The sequence below is a fragment of the Nothobranchius furzeri genome, chromosome 2, assembly GCF_043380555.1.
Source record: "Nothobranchius furzeri strain GRZ-AD chromosome 2, NfurGRZ-RIMD1, whole genome shotgun sequence".
NCBI lineage: Eukaryota > Metazoa > Chordata > Actinopteri > Cyprinodontiformes > Nothobranchiidae > Nothobranchius > Nothobranchius furzeri.
Genome location: NC_091742.1, coordinates 53,134,743 through 53,154,584, shown reverse-complemented (window position 1 = coordinate 53,154,584; position 19,842 = coordinate 53,134,743). Strand labels below are relative to the sequence as shown.

The following is a 19,842-nucleotide window of genomic DNA, read 5'->3' as shown; positions in this document are numbered from 1 at the left end:
CTCATCCAGGGTGCTCTGTGGTTATCAACCGTCAAGCTCCACACTAGTTTTACTCCAAAGGGACACTTTGGGACAACTCCTTCACTTTTCAACAATCGTTATTATTTCAGTTCAGTGATTTTCAGGTTCATAACATTCAAAGAACAGAGACAAGTGTTAAACATCACATAATTTATATAAAATACAACAAACAAAGAACTTTCTAAACTAAATCTTCCTACACTAAAAGTGTAAACGAATAAGTGTACCGACTTCCGTACATCAAAAAAAAAACTGTCTTGCCACAGTTTGTGTGAGCATCTCCAAAGTTCTGAGACTGCGGTTCACTGCAAAGTGAGTGAGGATGAACTCTGTTAACTTTAGGAATCAGCTGCTCTAAATAAGCACGAAGTTCAGAGACAAACACACGGCTGGACATGAATAAAGAAACTGAAAAGTAGAGGTAAAGCAGGGCAGTGCCAATATTAGCAGCTGCCATGCTGCTCGTTTGAAATGTTTGGCTTGTTAGATTATTTGACTGGAGTAGTAGTTGAGGTAGGAAACTACTACATGAAGCCTCTAGGGGGAGCCAGGGCTCCATTCTTAGTGTAATTCCTTCCACAGCTTCTACCAGAGAACATTACAACAGGTTGGAGCACAGTCTCATGTAAGAGAATAGTAACTCGTAATTTTATTGAGATGCCTGACAGTTTGGCTTTTCTTGGGTCATTGAGACTTGTGAGCTGGATCTGGAATAACACAGATTTTTAAAAAGGTTGACAAAAGCAATTTTTGTATTTTTTTTACTTCAAAGTGCTGTAATTTTAAAATTCCACGTCAGATGTTGCTGAAACTTTATGAGTATGAACTAGACATGGTTCACTCCTAAGCCTTCCATAACAGACTGATTTTAAGGTCTTATACTTGAATAGTTTTGTTTTGTGAGGTTTTTGGATTCGTAATTTAGAAATTAAATATCATCTGTTGATTAAAGTTTTACAGACATTTCCAGAGGTGTTCTACTCGTAATATAGTGATGAGTCACCATGAAGCACCAGAAAAATATCTTTAAAAAGAATTGTGAACACTTGTTTTTTTTAAAGCTTTTTACCCATTTTCATGATTCCTTTACATGGAAATGGAATTAAAATGGTGATAAAATATTAGTTGGTCACCTTTGAATTCCAGATTTTAATTTTTCTAGAACGGTTCTTTAGAAATAATCAGTCAGAAAACACGTTTCGGTGACTGGCTTTTATTTTGAAAACGTTCTTAATTACCGTAAAGCTGTGAAGGCGTGCGCCGTGTAAAATGAAGGCAGTCGCTCTCTCTGCACGCGACGCAGCCTTACATGGGAGAGTGATTATGATTTCTAGACGGAAATGGGAGGAGATATGAAGAAAAGGAGAAGGGAGGAGGCAGAGAGGGGAGAGCACGGCAACGGTAAACAGGCAGGGGAGAGCACAGACGGACGCCACTTTGGCTTCGAAAATCTGTCCAGTTTCTCGGTGTTTGCCGGAGGGGCTGCAGCAGGTGAGCCACTAGTGGTTTTAACGGTTTAATCAGATAGTAAAGTAACGATTGGATGTTTTTTTCCTGGCATTCACTGGATGGAAGCAGTAACAGAGAAGCAGGTGGAGGGTGTTACTCTTCTCTGATTTTCAGGCTTTGCTCAAGTTGAATTGAACGTTTTTATGATGAATTATCCAGAGAAGTGACTAAAGACCAGTGCCGTGTCTGCTAAAGCTAGACACGCCCACTTATAATTCCATTGCAGCTCATACATGCTGCACGAAGACCAAATGTCTTATTTAGTTTAATTGTTGACCGTGTGCAAAGGTAAAGAACGGCCATTAGTGGTTGTAAACCTATAAAGCTGACACTGCTGTGTGATAGCCGGATATATGAGGGTGATTAGAGCTCCTGTTTAGTTTCTGTACCTCCCAATCCCACATCATCCCCCCTCTTCTCTCCATCTGACTTTTCCTTTTTCTTTCCTCCCCCTCAGATTCCCAGTGAACATTAGGGAGTGATCCAGGAAGTGTGACCTAAGTTCTTTCTCTCCAGTTTCAGCCAAATCAACATGTCTGCCCCGGGTAAGTCCTGTCAAGCACACATTTCCAGGGAAGAACTTTGAGTCATTAAAAAAATACCTTTAACACTTTTTCTTCACCATTTACGTCATAATGACGTCTCGGAGCTATTGTGACATGACTAGATTACTTGCATATTTTTTTTTCCATCATGCCCAAGGTGAGCTTCCTGTAGGGTGGAGTAATGAATCAGCTCCTTGTCCTGCCCACAGGTTTCCTCCAATGGCCTTTGTCCGATAGAGATGGTGTAATTTGAAACATATTCCTGGAATGCTGGCTTGGTGACATGTAGGCTTTCTGGAGACTCCTCCCTGCAGGAGGTTTCAAATGTGAAAGGAGTTGCTTAAGTCGGCTTTAAAGTAGTTTTTTTTAAACCTTTTTCCACTGAGGTTAGCGTTGCTCAGAGACGGATACAAATCCTAATATTCTTCCTAGTTTTCCTTAAAGCAAGTGCTGACTCCTGTTCATTTGCATAATCTGCTACTGCATGTTAAAATATTAGTTTGTCTAATTTGTTAATAGGTGTAATTCACTTTTTATTTATTTTATGTGCTGTGGTCTCCAGTATGAACCTGAACGAATGCCTTGTGAGTGTATTTCTGTTGGAAAAAAAGCATTAGCGCTCCTGTTTCATGGGGTAGACGTTTGTCAGAAGTGGGTCGATAGGATTACCAGTCTTACTCATTAATATTCAAACATCTCACCCCCTGATTGGTCCGCAGCAATGCCAACAGTTAGCTTCAACTAGCCTGGCCGCTAAAGCCGGGCGTACACTGCAACTTTTTCACTTTTATGAGCCGATTTTCCCCTCGTGCGAGAATCCACAATATCGGGGCGAGTTTTGCGCTGAGCGTGGTGTAGTATTCAGGGGGTTGCGAGAGGCGATTAACACCACATGACCAGTTACCGATCAGCAATCGGGAGCTTGCATGGACTTCTGGCTCAAAAAAGTGAAAAAGTCATACAGTGTACACCCGGCTTTATGCAGGTGATGGGGTTGAAGACATTTTTCACATGTGGCATGCACATGCAACTCAGTCTTTCAAGAAGAACCAGTACACAGTGTCGTCAGTGAATGAGTCCTTTAAGAAAACACCACCATTGTTAAGAGTAGGTGGGACAGCTCTAAAGATTCTGCTACGACTTAACATGGCGTGTTTACTTAACAGTTACGTAAACATGGCATCCTCTTTAAATGGGATATTTTAGCTTCAAAGCTCGGTCCTAACTTCAACTCCACCATTACAGTCTGCAGTATTGGGAAAGTTTGTTTTCAATATAAACTAGTTCAAAGTTCAGTTCATACATTTTTAAAACAAACTAGTTCAGCTTGTTGCTCATAATTACATTTCTTGAGCTAAGTTCACGTTTCAAAAGTGAACTAGTTCATATAGTTCTTTTTTCAGTTTGTGGCAAGCTATTACCCTCAGAATACAAGCATTTTCCAGTTGTTTCCACCTGTTCAGTCCACACTTGTACCCAGCTGCAGCAGTTTGAGTGGTTATGTTATTTGATGCACTCCACTTTGAACTGCACCAATCCAGCAACTGCTGCATTTTAATAACTAGAATTAAAGGTGAATACACCAATATTTGCACAAAAAAAAGTTTTTTTTTACACTCTCAGTGACACACTTTGCAGGGTGGATTTGGCATCTAATTTTTCTTGGCGTCTGGAAAAACATCTCCTTCTGCCCCCCTTTATTTGACTTTCTGCCCCCTTTATTTTGGTCCAGGATCATTACTGGGCTGGCCCTATTAAACACGTTCTACACCCCTGCTTAGTAGACTTAATGAAGTATTTTTAAGCCAGTATAAAAAATGACTGAAACACAAATTTACATATTTGGCATTATTGACCAATATCTTTGATTTAATTTATTGTTAAGAACATCAAGATGCATTACAGTGAACATTATAATAAAGTACATGTTTCTAGTGCAGAGAGGAGACAACCCATAGAAGCACTGATTTGATCTCATTTCAGAGAAAAATAGAACAGGTCAGATGCACCTAATAAATAAAATTACTAACATAAACTCAGGAATGTGTTTCTTTGCTTCGTTGTTCTGGTGCTGAAAATATCACTAATGTGGATCAAAGGAGATACACAGATGAATGCACCTCTTATTTATTATTTGGAAACTAGTGGGTGTGGTTTACATCAATATATTATTTTACATCTGAAATTGATATGGATTGATCAGAAGTTGCTATGTGTATTGTTTATTTATAAACTATTAACAGAGCAGCCTCAGAACTGAGATTAAATATGTTTGATCACAACAGTAAAGGAACTATTACAGAACAAGTTTTTCAGTAAAATCAGAACATTAATATTTAAGTGCATGAATTAATGCATCTGAACTCATGCAGTAGGAACTAGGAAATATGAAATATTAGAACCATTTTATTTAAATTTGATTACTTATTTTTTCCTAACGTTGTTGGCATTTTCCCACACACAGTTAAACAAAACAATGTTGATTGAGGTGTGTGTGAGAGAGAGAGAGAGAGGGGGAGGGAGAGAGAGTTAAAACAAAACAAAAAACCCGAGCGGAGGCAGTGACCGACGCATGCACGAGCCGCTTTCAGCTCTGTCTTGTCAAATGCACCACGTACGTTACGACAAAAGTAACTTTAAATATTCAACCGAAAAAGAGGCGATCTGAAGAAAACCTAGGGAGCTCTGAAGAAACGTGAGAGACAGTGAAGCAAGCACAGAGGTGTGTGTGTGTGTGTGTGTGTGTGTGTGTGTGTGTGTGTGTGTGTGTGTGTGTGTGTGTGTGTGTGTGTGTGTGTGTGTGTGTGTGTGTGTGTGTGTGTGGATGCTGCAGTTTTGTGTGTAGGGAGGGGCAGGCGCTGTTTGTGACTGGCCAATCACAGAGAGTGAAGACAGTCAGTTACCCAATGAGGATTTTCCTTCAGCACGATTACAGATATTTACGAGTTTTACTCGTTTCATTCTCGTATTCGTCAAAAATGCTTTATCCGTACGCTCATCCCTAGCTGTAACCACCCTGCCCTGCCTCCTCCTCCTTGCTGCCTGCCGGCTGTGATCACAAGCAACAACAGCGTAGTTCCCGCTGCTTCTTTGGGAAACGACGCAAAAAAAAATCAAAACTTGGGAACTTGTAGGCGTGGCGCTGGGATTTCAGCCGTGGCGGGCCAACACGGCTACGCCTATGTACGGGAAACACTGCACATCTATCTAGCCATCTATCTAGGGCTGGGCGATACAGCCCAAACTCAATATCACGATATATGGAGGATTTCACCTCGATAACGATAAATTGACGATAACTACAGGCATGTGCAGAAGCAAAAGTTGTCCAATAGATGGGTCTGTCACGTATTAAGTTGAGTCACATTTTTACGTGACTCAAGATGGTACTGCTTCTTAAAGAGCAAGTCACCCCCAATCAACTTTTTTTCTGATAAACTATATACAGGTGCTGGCCAGTAAATTAGAATATCATCAAAAGGTTGAAAATATTTCAGTAATTCCATTCAAAACGTGAAACTTGTACATTATATTCATGCAATGCACACAGACCAATGTATTTCCGATGTTTATTACGTTTAATTTTGATATTTATAGGTGACAACCAATGAAAACATCAAATCTGGTATCTCAGAAAATTAGAATATTCTAAAGGCCAATGAAAAAATGTTTGTTTCTCTAATGTTGGCCAACTGAAAAGAATGAACATGAAAAGAATGTGCATGTATAGCACTCAATACTTAGTCGGGGCTCCTTTTGCCTCAATAACTGCAGTAATGCGGCGTGGCATGGACTCGATCAGTCTGTGGCACTGCTCAGGTGTTATGAGAGCCCAGGTTGCTCTGATAGTCGTCTTCAGCTCCTCTGCATTGTTGGGTCTAGCGTATTGCATCCTCCGCTTCACAATACCCCATAGATTTTCTATGGGGTTAAGGTCAGGCGAGTTTGCTGGCCAATCAAGGACAGGGATACCATGGTCCTTGAACCAGGTGCTGGTGGTTTTGGCACTGTGTGCAGGTGCCAAGTCCTGTTGAAAGGTGAAGTCTGCATCCCCATAAAGTTGGTCAGCAGCAGGAAGCATGAAGTGCTCTAAAACTTCCTGGTAGACGGCTGCATTGACCCTGGACCTCAGGAAACAGAGTGGGCCAACACCGGCAGATGACATGGCACCCCACACCATCACTGACGGTGGAAACTTTACACTGGACCTCATGCAACGTGGATTCTGTGCTTCTCCGCTCTTCCTCCAGACTCTGGGTCCTTGATTTCCAAAGGAAATGCAGAACTTGCTTTCATCAGAAAACATAACTTTGGACCACTCAGCATCAGTCCAGTCCTTTTTGTCCTTGGCCCAGGCGAGACGCTTCTTGCGCTGTTTCTTGTTCAAGAGTGGCTTGACACACGGAATGCGACACCTGAATCCCATGTCTTTCATGAGTCTCCTCGTGGTGGTTCTTGAAGCGCTGACTCCAGCTGCAGTCCACTCTTTGTGGATCTCCCCCACATTTTTGAATGGGTTTGTCGTCACAATTCTCTGCAGGGTGCGGTTATCCCTAGAGCTTGTACACTTTTTTCTACCACATTTTTTCCGTCCCTTCGCCTGTCTGTTAATGTGCTTGGACACAGAGCTCTGCGAACAGCCAGCTTCTTTAGCAATCACCTTTTGTGTCTTGCCCTCCTTGTGCAAGGTGTCAATGATTGTCTTTTGGACAGCTGTTAAGTCAGAAGTCTTCCCCATGATTGTGGTGCCTTCAAAACAAGACTGAGGGACCTTTTAAAGGCCTTTGCAGGTGTTTTGAGTAAATCAGCTGATTAGAGTGGCAGCAGGTGTCTTCTATATTCAGCCTTTTCAGAATATTCTAATTTTTTGAGATACCAAATTTGGAGTTTTCATTAGTTGTCACTTATGAATATCAAATTTAAATGTAATGAACATTGGAAATACATTGGTCTGTGTGCACTGCATGAATATAATGTACAAGTTTCACGTTTTGAATGGAATTACTGAAATATTTTCAACCTTTTGATGATATTCTAATTTACTGGCCAGCACCTGTAAATGCGTGTTTAATCGTGCTGCAGACACGTGTAGTTAATAGTTTAGCACTTTAGTGCATTTTAGTTAAAATTTAAATTTGCTGCAGAAAACTGTCAGTGTTGTGCCGTTGGCAGGTAAAAACTGCACTACATTTGAATTTAAATCTGCCATCGCTATTGGCTAAGAGGTACCCGAGAACATTAGCTGGTACCATATGATGTCACAATGTCATTGTGAGCCTGTGTGCGTGTGTATTAGCGGCTCCGCCCTCTCGGTCTGCTAGGCAACAGCATTTGTTGCATTTTTCAAACAGGAAGTGGGAGTGGAGTAAGGCTCTGGTAGGGGGTGACTTGCTCTTTAAAGGGACACGAACATTGCCAACCTTCACACATCTTTTAATTTTTTATTAGCAAATTTATTGACATAGAAAAATTTCTTGCTAAGAGTCAGAAATTTTGATAACGATAAATTTTGGATTTATTACCCACCCCACATCTATTTGAGATGCATCTTCTTCCGGCTCTTGGCGGGTGCAGACGCTTTTTTCCTCCTCTCCTCCATATCTTATCCTCAAGGCCTTTGTCTGTCTCTGGGTGCTGGGTGCACGGCTGCTTCTGCATTTTTCTGGAAACTGAAATTCACTTAAATGGATCTCGTCAGTTGGTCTCTCAACGCGATTGATAACATTTTTTCAACTATGAGAACGGGAGAAGGGGCTCCCGGATGTTCCGCCGGCACAGACCCAGTTGGACACATCATGGACTCCTGGAAACAATGGAATTTGATTTGTCTATCTCAGCTGTCTGTGGAGGACTCTGAAGACGTGTGGATATTCGTGGTGCTGGTGTCAGGTTTCCTGCTCATTGGCCTTAGAGGATACCTGGCTTACCGGAAAATTAACGAGCTGTCGAGGAATATTGGTCTGATCCCCGAGCTCAGAGATGGATTGCACCGCGCTGTGAATTCAGACTCAAATAATTGTCAAGATGAATCGTAAGCTTGGGACTTTGGCGGAGATTCATTCTTTGGCACAAAAGATGGATGCCATCAAGGAGAGCGTGGACGAATCAGCACGGATTGGGATAGATCAACGTCCATTATTGGGATTTTGAGAGGTTGAGGACCAACAAACTGTAAGACAGAGAGGAAATTCTCTGTCTGGCCCCAAAACAATTTCTAATCGGAATCTGGCGTCCTTGAGCCAGCAAGGCTCCAACGAAAACTCCCCCCTCAGAAGATATGTGGAATGTGCCTTCGCTATGGCAACTCATTTCTGTCTCCTTTCCCAGCCTGGGCGGGACTGCGGGAAGGCCGCTGAAGCGTCCACGGTCACTGCAACCCTCCAACCCTCAATGCTCCTCCCCCAGTCCACACTGAGGTGACATGCGCTGCTTCATCGTGGCTGCAGGAACTGAAGTGGGGATAGTCCCAACCCACCTCCCCACCTAGTGCACACTTATGTTGTGTTGTCTGAAGTCTGTTGCATATCTGTCTGAGGTGTTTTTTCTGAAGTGCCTTTTTTTTTCCCTCCACTTGAACCAATCCTCATGTAACCCTCTTATCTCTATTAAGGTAGCGTGACTCAGGGTTGCGAATGACCACAGTCACCAATTCTTGTTATGTGTCTTGCCCATGTATGTCTGATCTCTGAATTGTGTGTACTGAAACTCTAATTTCCCTCTGGGATTAATAAAGTATTTTTGATTTGATTGATTTGATTTGAGATAAAACATTTACTTTGCAGAGCTAACCGAGTCAGTGGTAGAGTCACATTGCTATTTACCAATCAGAGTTGAGATGCCCAAATATCAGGAAGTAAGTCTCCAGATACTGTAGTCGGTAGCTACTTACCCCTCCAGCTGACTTGTACATCCTGATTCAGGCACATCACAGCTTTTAACCCCAGAATGTGACTTATAAGGTATTCATTTGGGATGCACTAAAATGAAAATTCTTGGCCGAAATCTAAAACTGAAAATTAGGAAACAAAGACCGAAAACCGAAACAGTGAAAGAAATGATCATGTCAGTTATTAAAACCGTAGCATTAATGGCGACGATGTGTACTAACCTCAGTAAGATCAAGGCACTGCAATAAATCAATTTCAAGACCATAAAAACATTTATTTAGCATGAACATAACAACATTGCACAATATAAATCAAAACTCAAAATTAAATGGTTTAATTGACCGCACTCGTGTGTACTTTAAATAATAATAATAATAAATTAGAAATGTACTGGGCTATACTCCATATATACCATGAGTATGCATAGATACCATAAATGTACTCTAGCTAAAGTAAAAATGTCAAGGCTTGTTTGATTGAGCTGTCAGGGACATCTGAACCAAGCTATTTGTAGCAACAAGGGATGTCTTCACCCAAAGTAGAAAGGACACCTCAGAGCGACCTTCTTTACAGGGAACTAGTAAATGTTCGATGAAAAAAGTCACTTTTAAATGTTTTATTTTTGGTGAATTATTTTGTTTAAGACACAACTGATTCAGGATGGTCATTTTAGGTTTTTGTCTTAAAACATTTGGTGTCAGCCTCAAAAAATCAGACACGTCTGTAGCGTGTGTTGGTTTGGATGAAGGGCGTTTCACAGCTAGGTTGTTTAGTGCTGCACCAATGGACCTCAAAGCAAGCAGAACAGTCTCTACCTGGTCTTTTTCAGTCTTACCCTCTTTCTCAGAAAGAAAATACATTTCCCCCAAAATGCAATAAATTGAATCCATATGAATAATTAACTGTGTAGAATTATGGCCCAAAGAGCCAACAGTTGGTCTGATGTCTAAAGACTGGCATGTTAAACTGAAATTATCTGGTTATTCATGTTTAAAACGGTTTTAGATAAAAAATGAATTGTTGGAACAACATATAAATCATATTACTCAACCTTCAAAGTAAATGGGACCCCTAAACATTTAGAAAGATGAAGGATTTTAAAAATTTGGCAAAAAGAAAAAAAGGGGGACACGCCTTTTAAAGTGATTAGCAACACCTGAATAGTAGTTTTTCCCTCTTCACTAAAAGCAGGTTTTAGTGGCTTTGCTGGTGTTAGGGCGAATGTATTTGAAATGTCTGAAAATACAGATAAAGAAGGGAGAGACAAACTTGACGTCTGAACTTTGGTGTTTAAACTTACGCCGGTATGAGCAAAGAGATTATCTCTGATAAATATAGGGTTACGAAATGGACTTGGTGTGTTCTGGTGTCCATTTTACGCACATCTAGGGATTAAAAGTTGGCTTTGTGGAAACTAAATTCAATTTTAGTGAAGGGGAGTTTAGAAAATAATTTGTTTAAAAAAACAAACTAACCGCCAAATCATAGGGAAAAAAAAATACCCTGCTGATGCATGCCAAGCCTCGATAAGGGGTGAGATGATATCCAGAGGAACATATTTACTGAAGATAAAACTGAAAGCTTGACAGCTTTAATATCAGAGATGGAGGTGTTCAACAGAGTTCACAAGAACAAACTAGATTAGGCCAGAAACCACTGAGAATTTATGTTTCATGTAAAAGTAAATCAAACAAAAAAATAAAAAATAGTGACTTCCTCTTTTCTGATGTTCGTGTTCTATGTTTCTGCCTCAGCAATAAGTGGTTGTGGGGGGTATTTATCATTTACTTTCTGTTGAACTCTGAGAGGAAAGCAAAGCACACATGAGTAATAGACGTGTACTAATGTTCCTGTGGTCACCACTGGTGTAAATCATCAACATATAAATATTGGACAATGGGTTGCTATAAACCCCAATAACAGAGAAATGGGAGGTTCCCACCCCCGCCATTTTGACCGTGTCACAGGTTCCGTCAAGCCCAGACAATTCCACAAAAGGGAGGAGAGGTGGAGCTGAGGGTGTGGCTGTAAGGCTGGGATCAACTGACGACACCCGGTCGAACTAGCTACAAGCTAACCTGAAGCTAATGCGGAGGTGGGAGCTAAGCTACCGGAGGTAGCAACCTAGCTACAACCAGAGTTAACTGTGCACAACACCAGAGCTTCTGAGTCAGAGATACGCCGGGTAAAGCCAGGTGGAACACAGAGGTCTCCCGAGAGCTCCACAAGCCGGCAGCCGCACAGCAGACAAGCGCCGCTGCGATCTGAGATGCGCAGAGCTGCGGGAAGGGGAGAACCAGGTGGAAATCTCCCGAGAGCTCCACAAGCCGATAGTCGGAACCCAGCTCCACCAACATGTTATATTTCAACCCATTTTCTAAAGTGCAGCATTATGTTAAATGCACTGAGTTTTACCCTATTACATTTAAATTTCATGGTTAAACAGTACATGTTAAAATCTAAGCTCAGCTCGGCAGTGACCTAAAATACATAAATATAATTTTACTTACCGAAAAAAATGAAGTGGAGACTCCTTGGACGCTCTATTAGTGCAATTAATGCCACAGCAAGTCATTTTGTCCAACAATTGCACAAAAAATATCCAAAAAAGTACGCACAAACGCTACAACTACTGGTCTAATTTCAGAGACCAAAAATCGCGGAACAGTTTCCAGGCCAGACCGAGGCTCTACTGAGGCTTTCCCTGGAGCTAGCTCTGTGGTCACGTGGGTCTGATGCTCATTAATTATACAGAATTTTAGGCTTTTAATACACTTAAACAGAAGAGGGAGAAAAAAATTCACCCCCCCTCAGAGTTGTCATGAGTGTAAACTAGATCATTTAAACCGAAAACATGTTTTGGTACCAGGCTGTAAACATGTTTATTTCTGCTGTGAAATTGGTATTTTTAACATGGGAGTCGATGAGGATTTGCCCGCTTCTGACACCAGCCCCCAGCGGATGAGGGTGGAACTGCAATTTATTTCACTTCCGGGATTGCTTCAATTTTTCACCTGCATTGTGGGGGCTTGGTGTAAATGCTAGTTTGAAGTGCAATTCTAGAGTCATCAGTTCCTTCATAGAAAGGTTAATGAACTCTTATCTGAATAATTACCTCAACAGAATATTTCAAATCTATTGACATTAAGAAACAGGAGCTTAAACCGAGACAATCAGACAGGAAGGAGAGGTGTACTGATAACTTTTCACCAACTCTTGTACATCTCTGACCTGCAAATTCTTGTTTTAGGTTCTTTAATTTTTTTCCTTTAAATAAAATTAAAGAGTAAGAATTTTACAGTGAAATAATCATAAAACGGTCTAACATCTCAATCATGTTGGAAGGGAGTTTGTACTGAAACGGATTTCCTTCTCAGCTGGGTGGGGGATTGTCAGTTTTTCTCCTTTCAAATTGTTCGGCATTTGTAGTTGGACACCTGTTGGGGAAAAAGCACCATTGTGGCAGGAATGTTGGCCAGTAAACAGGAGCGACCCAGAAGTATTTTTTTTCTTGTACCCCCCTATGAAGTCACGGCATCCTTTTGGTTCACTCTAATATCAAGGTTAGATGCTAACATTGAGCTAACAATGCTAACGGTGAAATAGAAAAAACATTGTCTGGTCTAAAAATGTCTCAAGCTGCTTTTTCAGTTACTGACAATTCCATATTACTGTGAAATGTATTTTCCCACTTATCAGCCTACTGTGTATGACTCGTCATCTAGAAAGTTCTGGTGCTGACCTGTAGCTGGCAACAGTTAAGTGGACTTGTTTGTTTTGATACATGGGTTGCAGTACCCAAAATGGACCACCGGATGTCATTCATGCACCATTTAACATACAAAATACTTTTTGTAGAATCAGATCTAATTGAATGTCTGGAGTTTTATGTTTATGATTAAAAAAAAAACATCGCCTTTTGAGATTGCTAATGATTTTTTTCAAAGGTTTCTTGTGACCATCTTTTAAATGGACAAAATGAGGGTTATTTGAACTCAATTAAAGTCCAGTTAGAACCACCATAACTTGTATAGATTTATTTCACTTCTGGGAGTTCAGTTACAACGTAATCTTAGAGATTAGCTATTAAAATGTTGTTGAAATCTAAATATTCTTGAGCTGCAATGCACATTTATTGTTGAAAATCTGCTTAATTTCTGCACAGTTTTCATGCTTTTTAGTGTAAACATGTATTTAGGGACAAATCCATGGGCGCTTCACTTCCTCTTCTTTTAAAGTGCTGTGGTTCAGAATGATGCTCCATAATCCCTCTGAACCCATTAGACCAACCACCATCATCAGTGATGTAGTTCTTAGACAAGAAACCAGGAATTGCTCTTCTAGATAAAAGCAGCATGTTTAAAAAATACTTCCTGTTCCCATTTTCCTCCTCATTTGCACCATGAATGACTCATTTATTTATTTATTTATTTCTTTTTGGGGCCTTTTTTTCTGTCTCCTGTGTCCTGAGGTGGAAGGTTCCATCGCCAAGCTCCTGACTTGTCTGGAGGAGGTCAAGTTATGGCTTGCAGCAAATTACCTCCATGTTAATGAGAGCAAGACTGAATTTATTACATTCCACCCTACTAGCAAAGGGGGGATGCTCTGACACCACACCAGAAGTCAGCTGTGTTTTTAAGAACAGGCTCAAGACCCTTTTTAGTTTAGCTTTTAACTGATTACTATTTATTGCATTGCTTGTTTTACTTATTTATTTATTAAAATTACTGCTGTGTTAGACATTTATGTTGTTTTATTTGTATAATCACATTTTATTGGATATTTTACATCATACATTTTAGATATTTTCCATATTAGCTCTTGTTATTTTACATGTCACGTATTTTAATCCTTCCAGTGTTTGCTCTGTGGAGCCCTCTGCCTCGGGACCGGTGGTTGGTGGCGGTGGCTGGGGCGCTCCTAGGGTAATGCCCAGGTAGTGGTGGGGGTTGCCACCCTCCCTCCCAGGGCGCCCTGCATTGGTGTCTTGGCTGCTGTTGTGGATCTGCTGCTGTCGAGGCAGATGGCTCCCTTGATGGCGTGTCTTTCATTACCTGTCCAATCTGAGCTCAGCCTAGTGTTTACTTTGGTCTTTTAATGTGGTGTGTGTGTGTGTGTGTGTGTGTGTGTGCGCGTGTGCATGCGTGCGCGCCTGGGAATGGTTTGTGGATTGGGGGGTGAAACTGTCACAGTTGTTTTAAGTGTGGGGAAAGGGAGGGAATGTGGGTTATGTGGGTCATTTTTCATTTTAATCTGTTAAGCACTTTGTGTTGCATCCTATGCATGAAAGTTTGATTTGATTTGATGATCGATTCTGAACTCATATTTGATAGCCACATCAACATGGTTGTGAGAACCTGTTTTTTTCACTTGCACCGTCTCGCCAAGGTCAAGCCGATGTTGTCAAGAGTGCATCTTGAGTCTGTCCTGCATGCATTTGTTTTATCGCGGCTTGATTGTTGCAATGCACTTCATGCTGGGCCGAGTCAGGCAGCACAGAAACGGCTCACATTACACCTTTGCTGGCCTCACTACACTGGCTCCCTGTGGCTTACCAGGCAAAGTTTAAAGTCTTGTTCGTCTTCCGGACCCTCCACGGTAGTGCCCCACCACATCTGGCTGGGTTACTGCAAATGCACGCCACTTCACGCTCCCTACGCTAGACTGATCAGGAATTACTAATAGTCCTACGAACCAGGTACAAGACTAGAGGCCATCGGCTCTTTTCTGTCCTGGCTTCTACACTCTGGAACGACCTCTCACTTGTTATCAAACAGTCACCATCACTGCTGGCCTTAAAACGTTAATCATTTGGCTTTTATGTAATATGGTCTTCTTTTTTGTCTCTTTTATCATTTTAGTCGTTTTTACATGCTGCTTTTATATTGTCTTCTGCTTTTTTATTTTATGTCGTGTTCAGCACCTTGGGCTCGAGTAATGGCAGTGGAAGGCACTATAATTTGATTGATTGATAAATCAGAAGTCACCCCAGGGCAAAATGCAGAAACTAAAGGAGCTCAGTTCTAATCCATTTACACCCAGATTCGTCTAATTTAGTTCAGAAAGTTGTAAAATAGTGGGACGTTTCAGAGATGGTCTGGCCCAAAACCTGGACTTTTGCTCTTATTTGCTACATTATTATGTACCATATGTTATATAACCCTTAGAAACCAAACCTATCACATGTATGAGCTAAAGCTGACTTGGACATCCGGCACATTTGGATATATTCAAACATCAGAGTTTCTAATATAAAACAACAAAGATGTTATTTAGTATATTTTTCCATTTACAAATCAAACCTTAAATTCCATATATTTTAAATTTAAACTGGAAAAATGAAGTGAAATCTAAGAGTAAATAATACTGTCCTTCATCTCCAGCTTACCCAGGTGGTTATTCTGGACCCCCTTATCCAGGAGGGGGCTTTGGAGATCCAGCTCAAGCCCCTCCACCAGGCTTCAACATGGAATACCATCAGGGCCCACCACCTGTTATGTATCAGCCGGGCCCAGTGGGACCAGGTCAGGGGCCGGAGTATGGAGGCCAACCAATGGGGATCTCGCCAGCCGTGCCTATGGTTGCTACTGGGGTCCCGCCAGGACTTGAATACCTCACACAGGTCAGTCAGACTAGATCTGAGCTGCACAAACATCTAGAGGAACCACTATAGGAAGGGCTTCATCGGCTCTCCGGTTATAGTTAACTCTGATACGTGACATGAGCTGCTTTGCATTGCAAACATACTTTCTTTTTTATCGCTGACTCTCAGATGACTGGAATGGTTTACTCCACCACAAAGTGACATCTTTCTCTCACGTTTTAGATCGATCAGATCCTGATTCATCAAAAAGTCGAGCTCCTGGAAGGTAAACTTGTTCACCCCTTTCCCACATAATCGGAAAACCACTTGCATCCATACTGTCCTTTATCGGTGCTTCATTCATCCTTGCCACTCTGGTTTATTCCAACCTCACCCAGCTTTTATTGGCTTTGAGACCAACAACCAGTATGACATAAAGAACAGCCTGGGCCAGAAGATCTACAAGGCAAAAGAGAAGAACGACTGCTGCACCAGGAACTGCTGCGGCTCTCTGCGCAGCTTTGACATGAAGATCAAGGACAACGCGGACAGAGAGGTCATCCGTCTCATCCGGCCTTTCCGATGCGTCTCATGCTGGTGTCCCTGCTGTCTGCAAGAGGTCTGACTGATGATTATTCCAGTTTGTTTGGTTATAAATGAATCATGAACTTGTATTGTAATGTTTGACCCTGCCCAGTTTTCATTCTTCAATTGGAGAAAAAAAACACCTCAAGAACTTACCGCAGATGTTCATAAATGCCTTAAAATCTATTTATAAAACCTGAATAACTTGTGGATTTGAATAAAAAAGCAGATTGTTGATAAATAATGGTTTAGGGTTGGGGTTAGCAAGCCATCCTATATATGTAAATATATGGTCTGGCCATGACCCATAGACCGAGTTCAGTTGTAGGACGGATTCTACTGTTGTGTTTCAGACTGTCTGCATGCTATTGGACAGTGCTAGGACCTATCAGAGCAATGAACAACGTGCCGTATTCATTGTGATGGAAACCAGTCAATGGGGCGGTCCACCATGTACCATCGAAGCAAATACATCCTTTTTAGAAGTTCCTCTTTCTGCTCTTGACTCAAAGAAAAGCCCAGGTCTAAATGGTCCAACGTTGATGCCAAAGCCGTTTCAAAGGAGCACGGTTCCTGAACCAACGCCAACTTTCTAGATTTTCTTTGTCACATATCTGATGCTAAGCCCGTCCAGTGTCACTAAAAACATAGATAGTGCTGTGATTGGCCCAACCCACACTTAGTCGGGCCAGTGGTAGACCTGCTGAGGCTACACTGGAGCATAGTTGGACCGACCTGCGGAGCAAAGCCAATGCTACTGCTATGGTTTGTCTAGATCTGTAGGCTGACATGTTTCAGAAAAGGAAGAAAGTCTGGATTACTGCTTTCGGTTGCGACAGCAGCTGATCTTGGTCTTGCTCGGACTAGCTGTTAGCTCCTCGGTGTTGCTCCAAACGGACCCATCTCCGTCAGTGAGATATTACATTTTGATAACCTTTCCACTGAAGCCCAGTTCAAAAGCTCTGAGGTGAATCAAGTCTTTGTTTGCTGCTCGGACTGTCTTTTACCAACATCAAAGCCTCTTTTGTCCCATCTTATCTCCTCTTCACTCTTCCACCCTCTGCCTTCCCCCCGTGGGACCTTCGTTTCTCCTCCCAGCTTAATCAAATTGTGAGCCATCCGCCCTGATCCAGTGCACACACTGCAGTCCCGTTAAGAGCCATGTGAGATACGTTACCCCCGCTATTAGCTTCAACAATAGAGCAGTCACAGCTTCAATTATCATTCCTGCTGTCCCGGCTAACAAGCCGTGCGACCTCGTGGCGTTTTATTTATATCTGCTTGTGCTGGGTAATGAATGTCTAATATAAACATGTGGGTCCACAGATGGAGGTCCAGGCACCGCCGGGCACCACCGTAGGGTTTGTCAAACAGGACTGGCACCCTTTCCTGCCAAAGTTTTCCATCCAGGGGCCAAACAAGGAGACGTTGATGAAACTTGAGGGGCCCTGCTTTGCCTGCAACTGCTGCGGCGACGTCAACTTTGAGGTGAAGTCTGATTTGGTCTGAGACAAAAATCACAAGAGAATACACATTTTCAGTAAGTCGCACGAGTCGCTACGTGTGAGAAGTTAGTGAGTTTATGTGACTAAATGGTCAATCTGGCCAGAGTGGGTTTAGAGAGAAGGATATGAAAAAGAGAAACTTTTCCACCACTTTGTTGAATCTGTAATAGAGTTTAACCAGTTCTGAGAACAAGGTGTACCTAATAAAATGGCCAGTGAGAGCGATTGGAGACAAACTGACATTTCTAACACAGCTGAAGGGGAAAGATGGAGAGCAAAGCATCGGCCGCATCAGCAAGCAGTGGAGCGGTCTCCTGAAAGAGGTCTTCACCGACACGGACAACTTCGGCATCCAGTTCCCAATGGACCTGGACGTGAAGATGAAAGCCGTGCTCATGGGCGCCTGCTTCCTCATTGTAAGTTCCCAAACATGGCCTCCAGTGGCCCTTCGTACCATGTTTGATGTTTGCCCCGTGGTGATTATCATCATTGTTATTGCTCTGCAGGACTTCATGTTCTTTGAGAAAGTGGGAGAGGCCAACCAACGCAGCTCCGTGTTTTCATAACTATTGGAAAAGAAGGAGCAACACGCCTGTTATTCTCCATTTGTATTGTGATTGGACCAGATTTTGTTTATAGTGTATTCTAGTTTTGATTAACGCACTCTTCTTTTGTTTATTTTTGATGATCACTCCAAGCTTTTTACTCTCCTGTGCATTCTTTGCTAGAGTGGCATTAACATTTCAACCTCATGCTTTCTGTCATTACAGGTTTTTACCATCTCTACCTTTTTGGATATTTTCTAGTGTAAGTGCAGTCTCACTGTGGATGTAAAAATACATGAACTAAGTGTTTGAGTCAAAGTAGAAGTTACCTGAAGACAGTGTGTTGCTGCTGTTGTCTTGAAGGTGTCAGTCTCCAGATGTGTGCCTAATTATTTGCCTTGTGTTAAAAACCTGCCAAAATACTGACGGTTTTTAGCAGCTTCACATTGTACTTGATGTTAATTAGCATGTTAGTATGATCTCACAAAAATCATTCAGAGGATGTTTCACCTGCCAAATAACAGAATTAACAAAAATGCCACATAAATCTGCCTATGCATGACTTAAGAGCTTTCATTGCTTTTCCCATTAAAGTTTTACGGAAAGCCATTACGTAATTTAGCTGATAAAACTGGTTAAATGGAATCGTATGTGGAATCCGTAGCCTTATTGTGAAGCCACTCGTGTCCAGAGCAAACAGAACAGTAGCAGAGACGAGAAACAATCACATGCTTCCTTAGTAGTTAGGCGGTTGCCGTGGACACCGCTGCCCGAGCGCAACCTCGCTTTCTTTTGCTTTCCACCTTGCCCCTGTGTTTGTGTGCCAGTTCGAGTTTCTGCGGGTCAAATGTTAACAGGAGTAAAAATCTCATAGAAACGGAAATACGAAGGAAAAAAGAAGCAGAAGTTGAGGTTTTGGTGAAGTTTTTTTGTGACCTCTGTGACTAAAATTTAAAGGAAGTGCTGTAACTTTGTCAAAAATGCATTTAAACTGATCTAAATGTGATTTAGGAAGTTATATTGAAAAAAGCAGGTTGTTTGTTTCAAATATGCATTTTTTTATTTGAGGTTTTGTTGTTAAATTGTATAAATTTAGTGAGGTTTTACAGCCATCTGTGCTTTTTCTTCAAATATATGCAGCTACTAAACTTGCCACACTGCCTTATGACATCTCACCTCTATAGAAAAGGAACCAAAGCATATCCCGTGTTTTTAAACTGTTAACACAAGCTTGAGCATCTTTTTCTACTTTTTTTCATGTCTTGTATTTTTTTTACAGAAATAAAGGATGTATTTCAGAAAACAAACCAGTAATATGTCACAATTCTGTCTGTTCTGTTTGTCTGGAATTTTATTTGCTCCTGCAGGGAAAAATTCAGGGAGTCGGCCCACATCTGCAACATCTGGTTTCACTTGTTGGGTTTGCAGGAAAACTCACGGAAACAGAGTCCAAAGTCGGAAGTTTTATAGGCGTTAATGTACTTTAGGTCCAGTTTACCTTTATGAGTGAACATTTCCAGAGTGAGATAAGATTTGTGCTGCTTCAATGGCAGCAGAAGGAACTAAAGTGTCTCAACAGTGAGAAGCTGGTTACTGCTCCCCTCCTGGGAGTTTTCCTTATTACCAACTCATCTGCTCTTTATTATGTCTTGAAAAGTCCCG

The 19,842-nt window shown here is 41.6% G+C and overlaps 1 protein-coding gene across 1 annotated transcript; it reads left to right on the top strand.

Moving 5' to 3' along the window:
* Positions 1-1,346: 1,346 nt before the first annotated feature.
* LOC107377381 (phospholipid scramblase 1) lies at positions 1,347-19,487 on the top strand. Its single transcript, XM_015946917.3, has 8 exons — positions 1,347-1,512; positions 1,988-2,075; positions 15,346-15,584; positions 15,789-15,831; positions 15,944-16,164; positions 17,457-17,618; positions 17,890-18,051; positions 18,142-19,487. Exons 2-8 carry the CDS (start codon positions 2,063-2,065, stop codon positions 18,199-18,201), a joined length of 900 nt encoding a protein of 299 aa, XP_015802403.1. The 5' UTR covers positions 1,347-1,512; positions 1,988-2,062; the 3' UTR covers positions 18,202-19,487.
* The last annotated feature ends 355 nt before the right edge of the window (positions 19,488-19,842 follow it).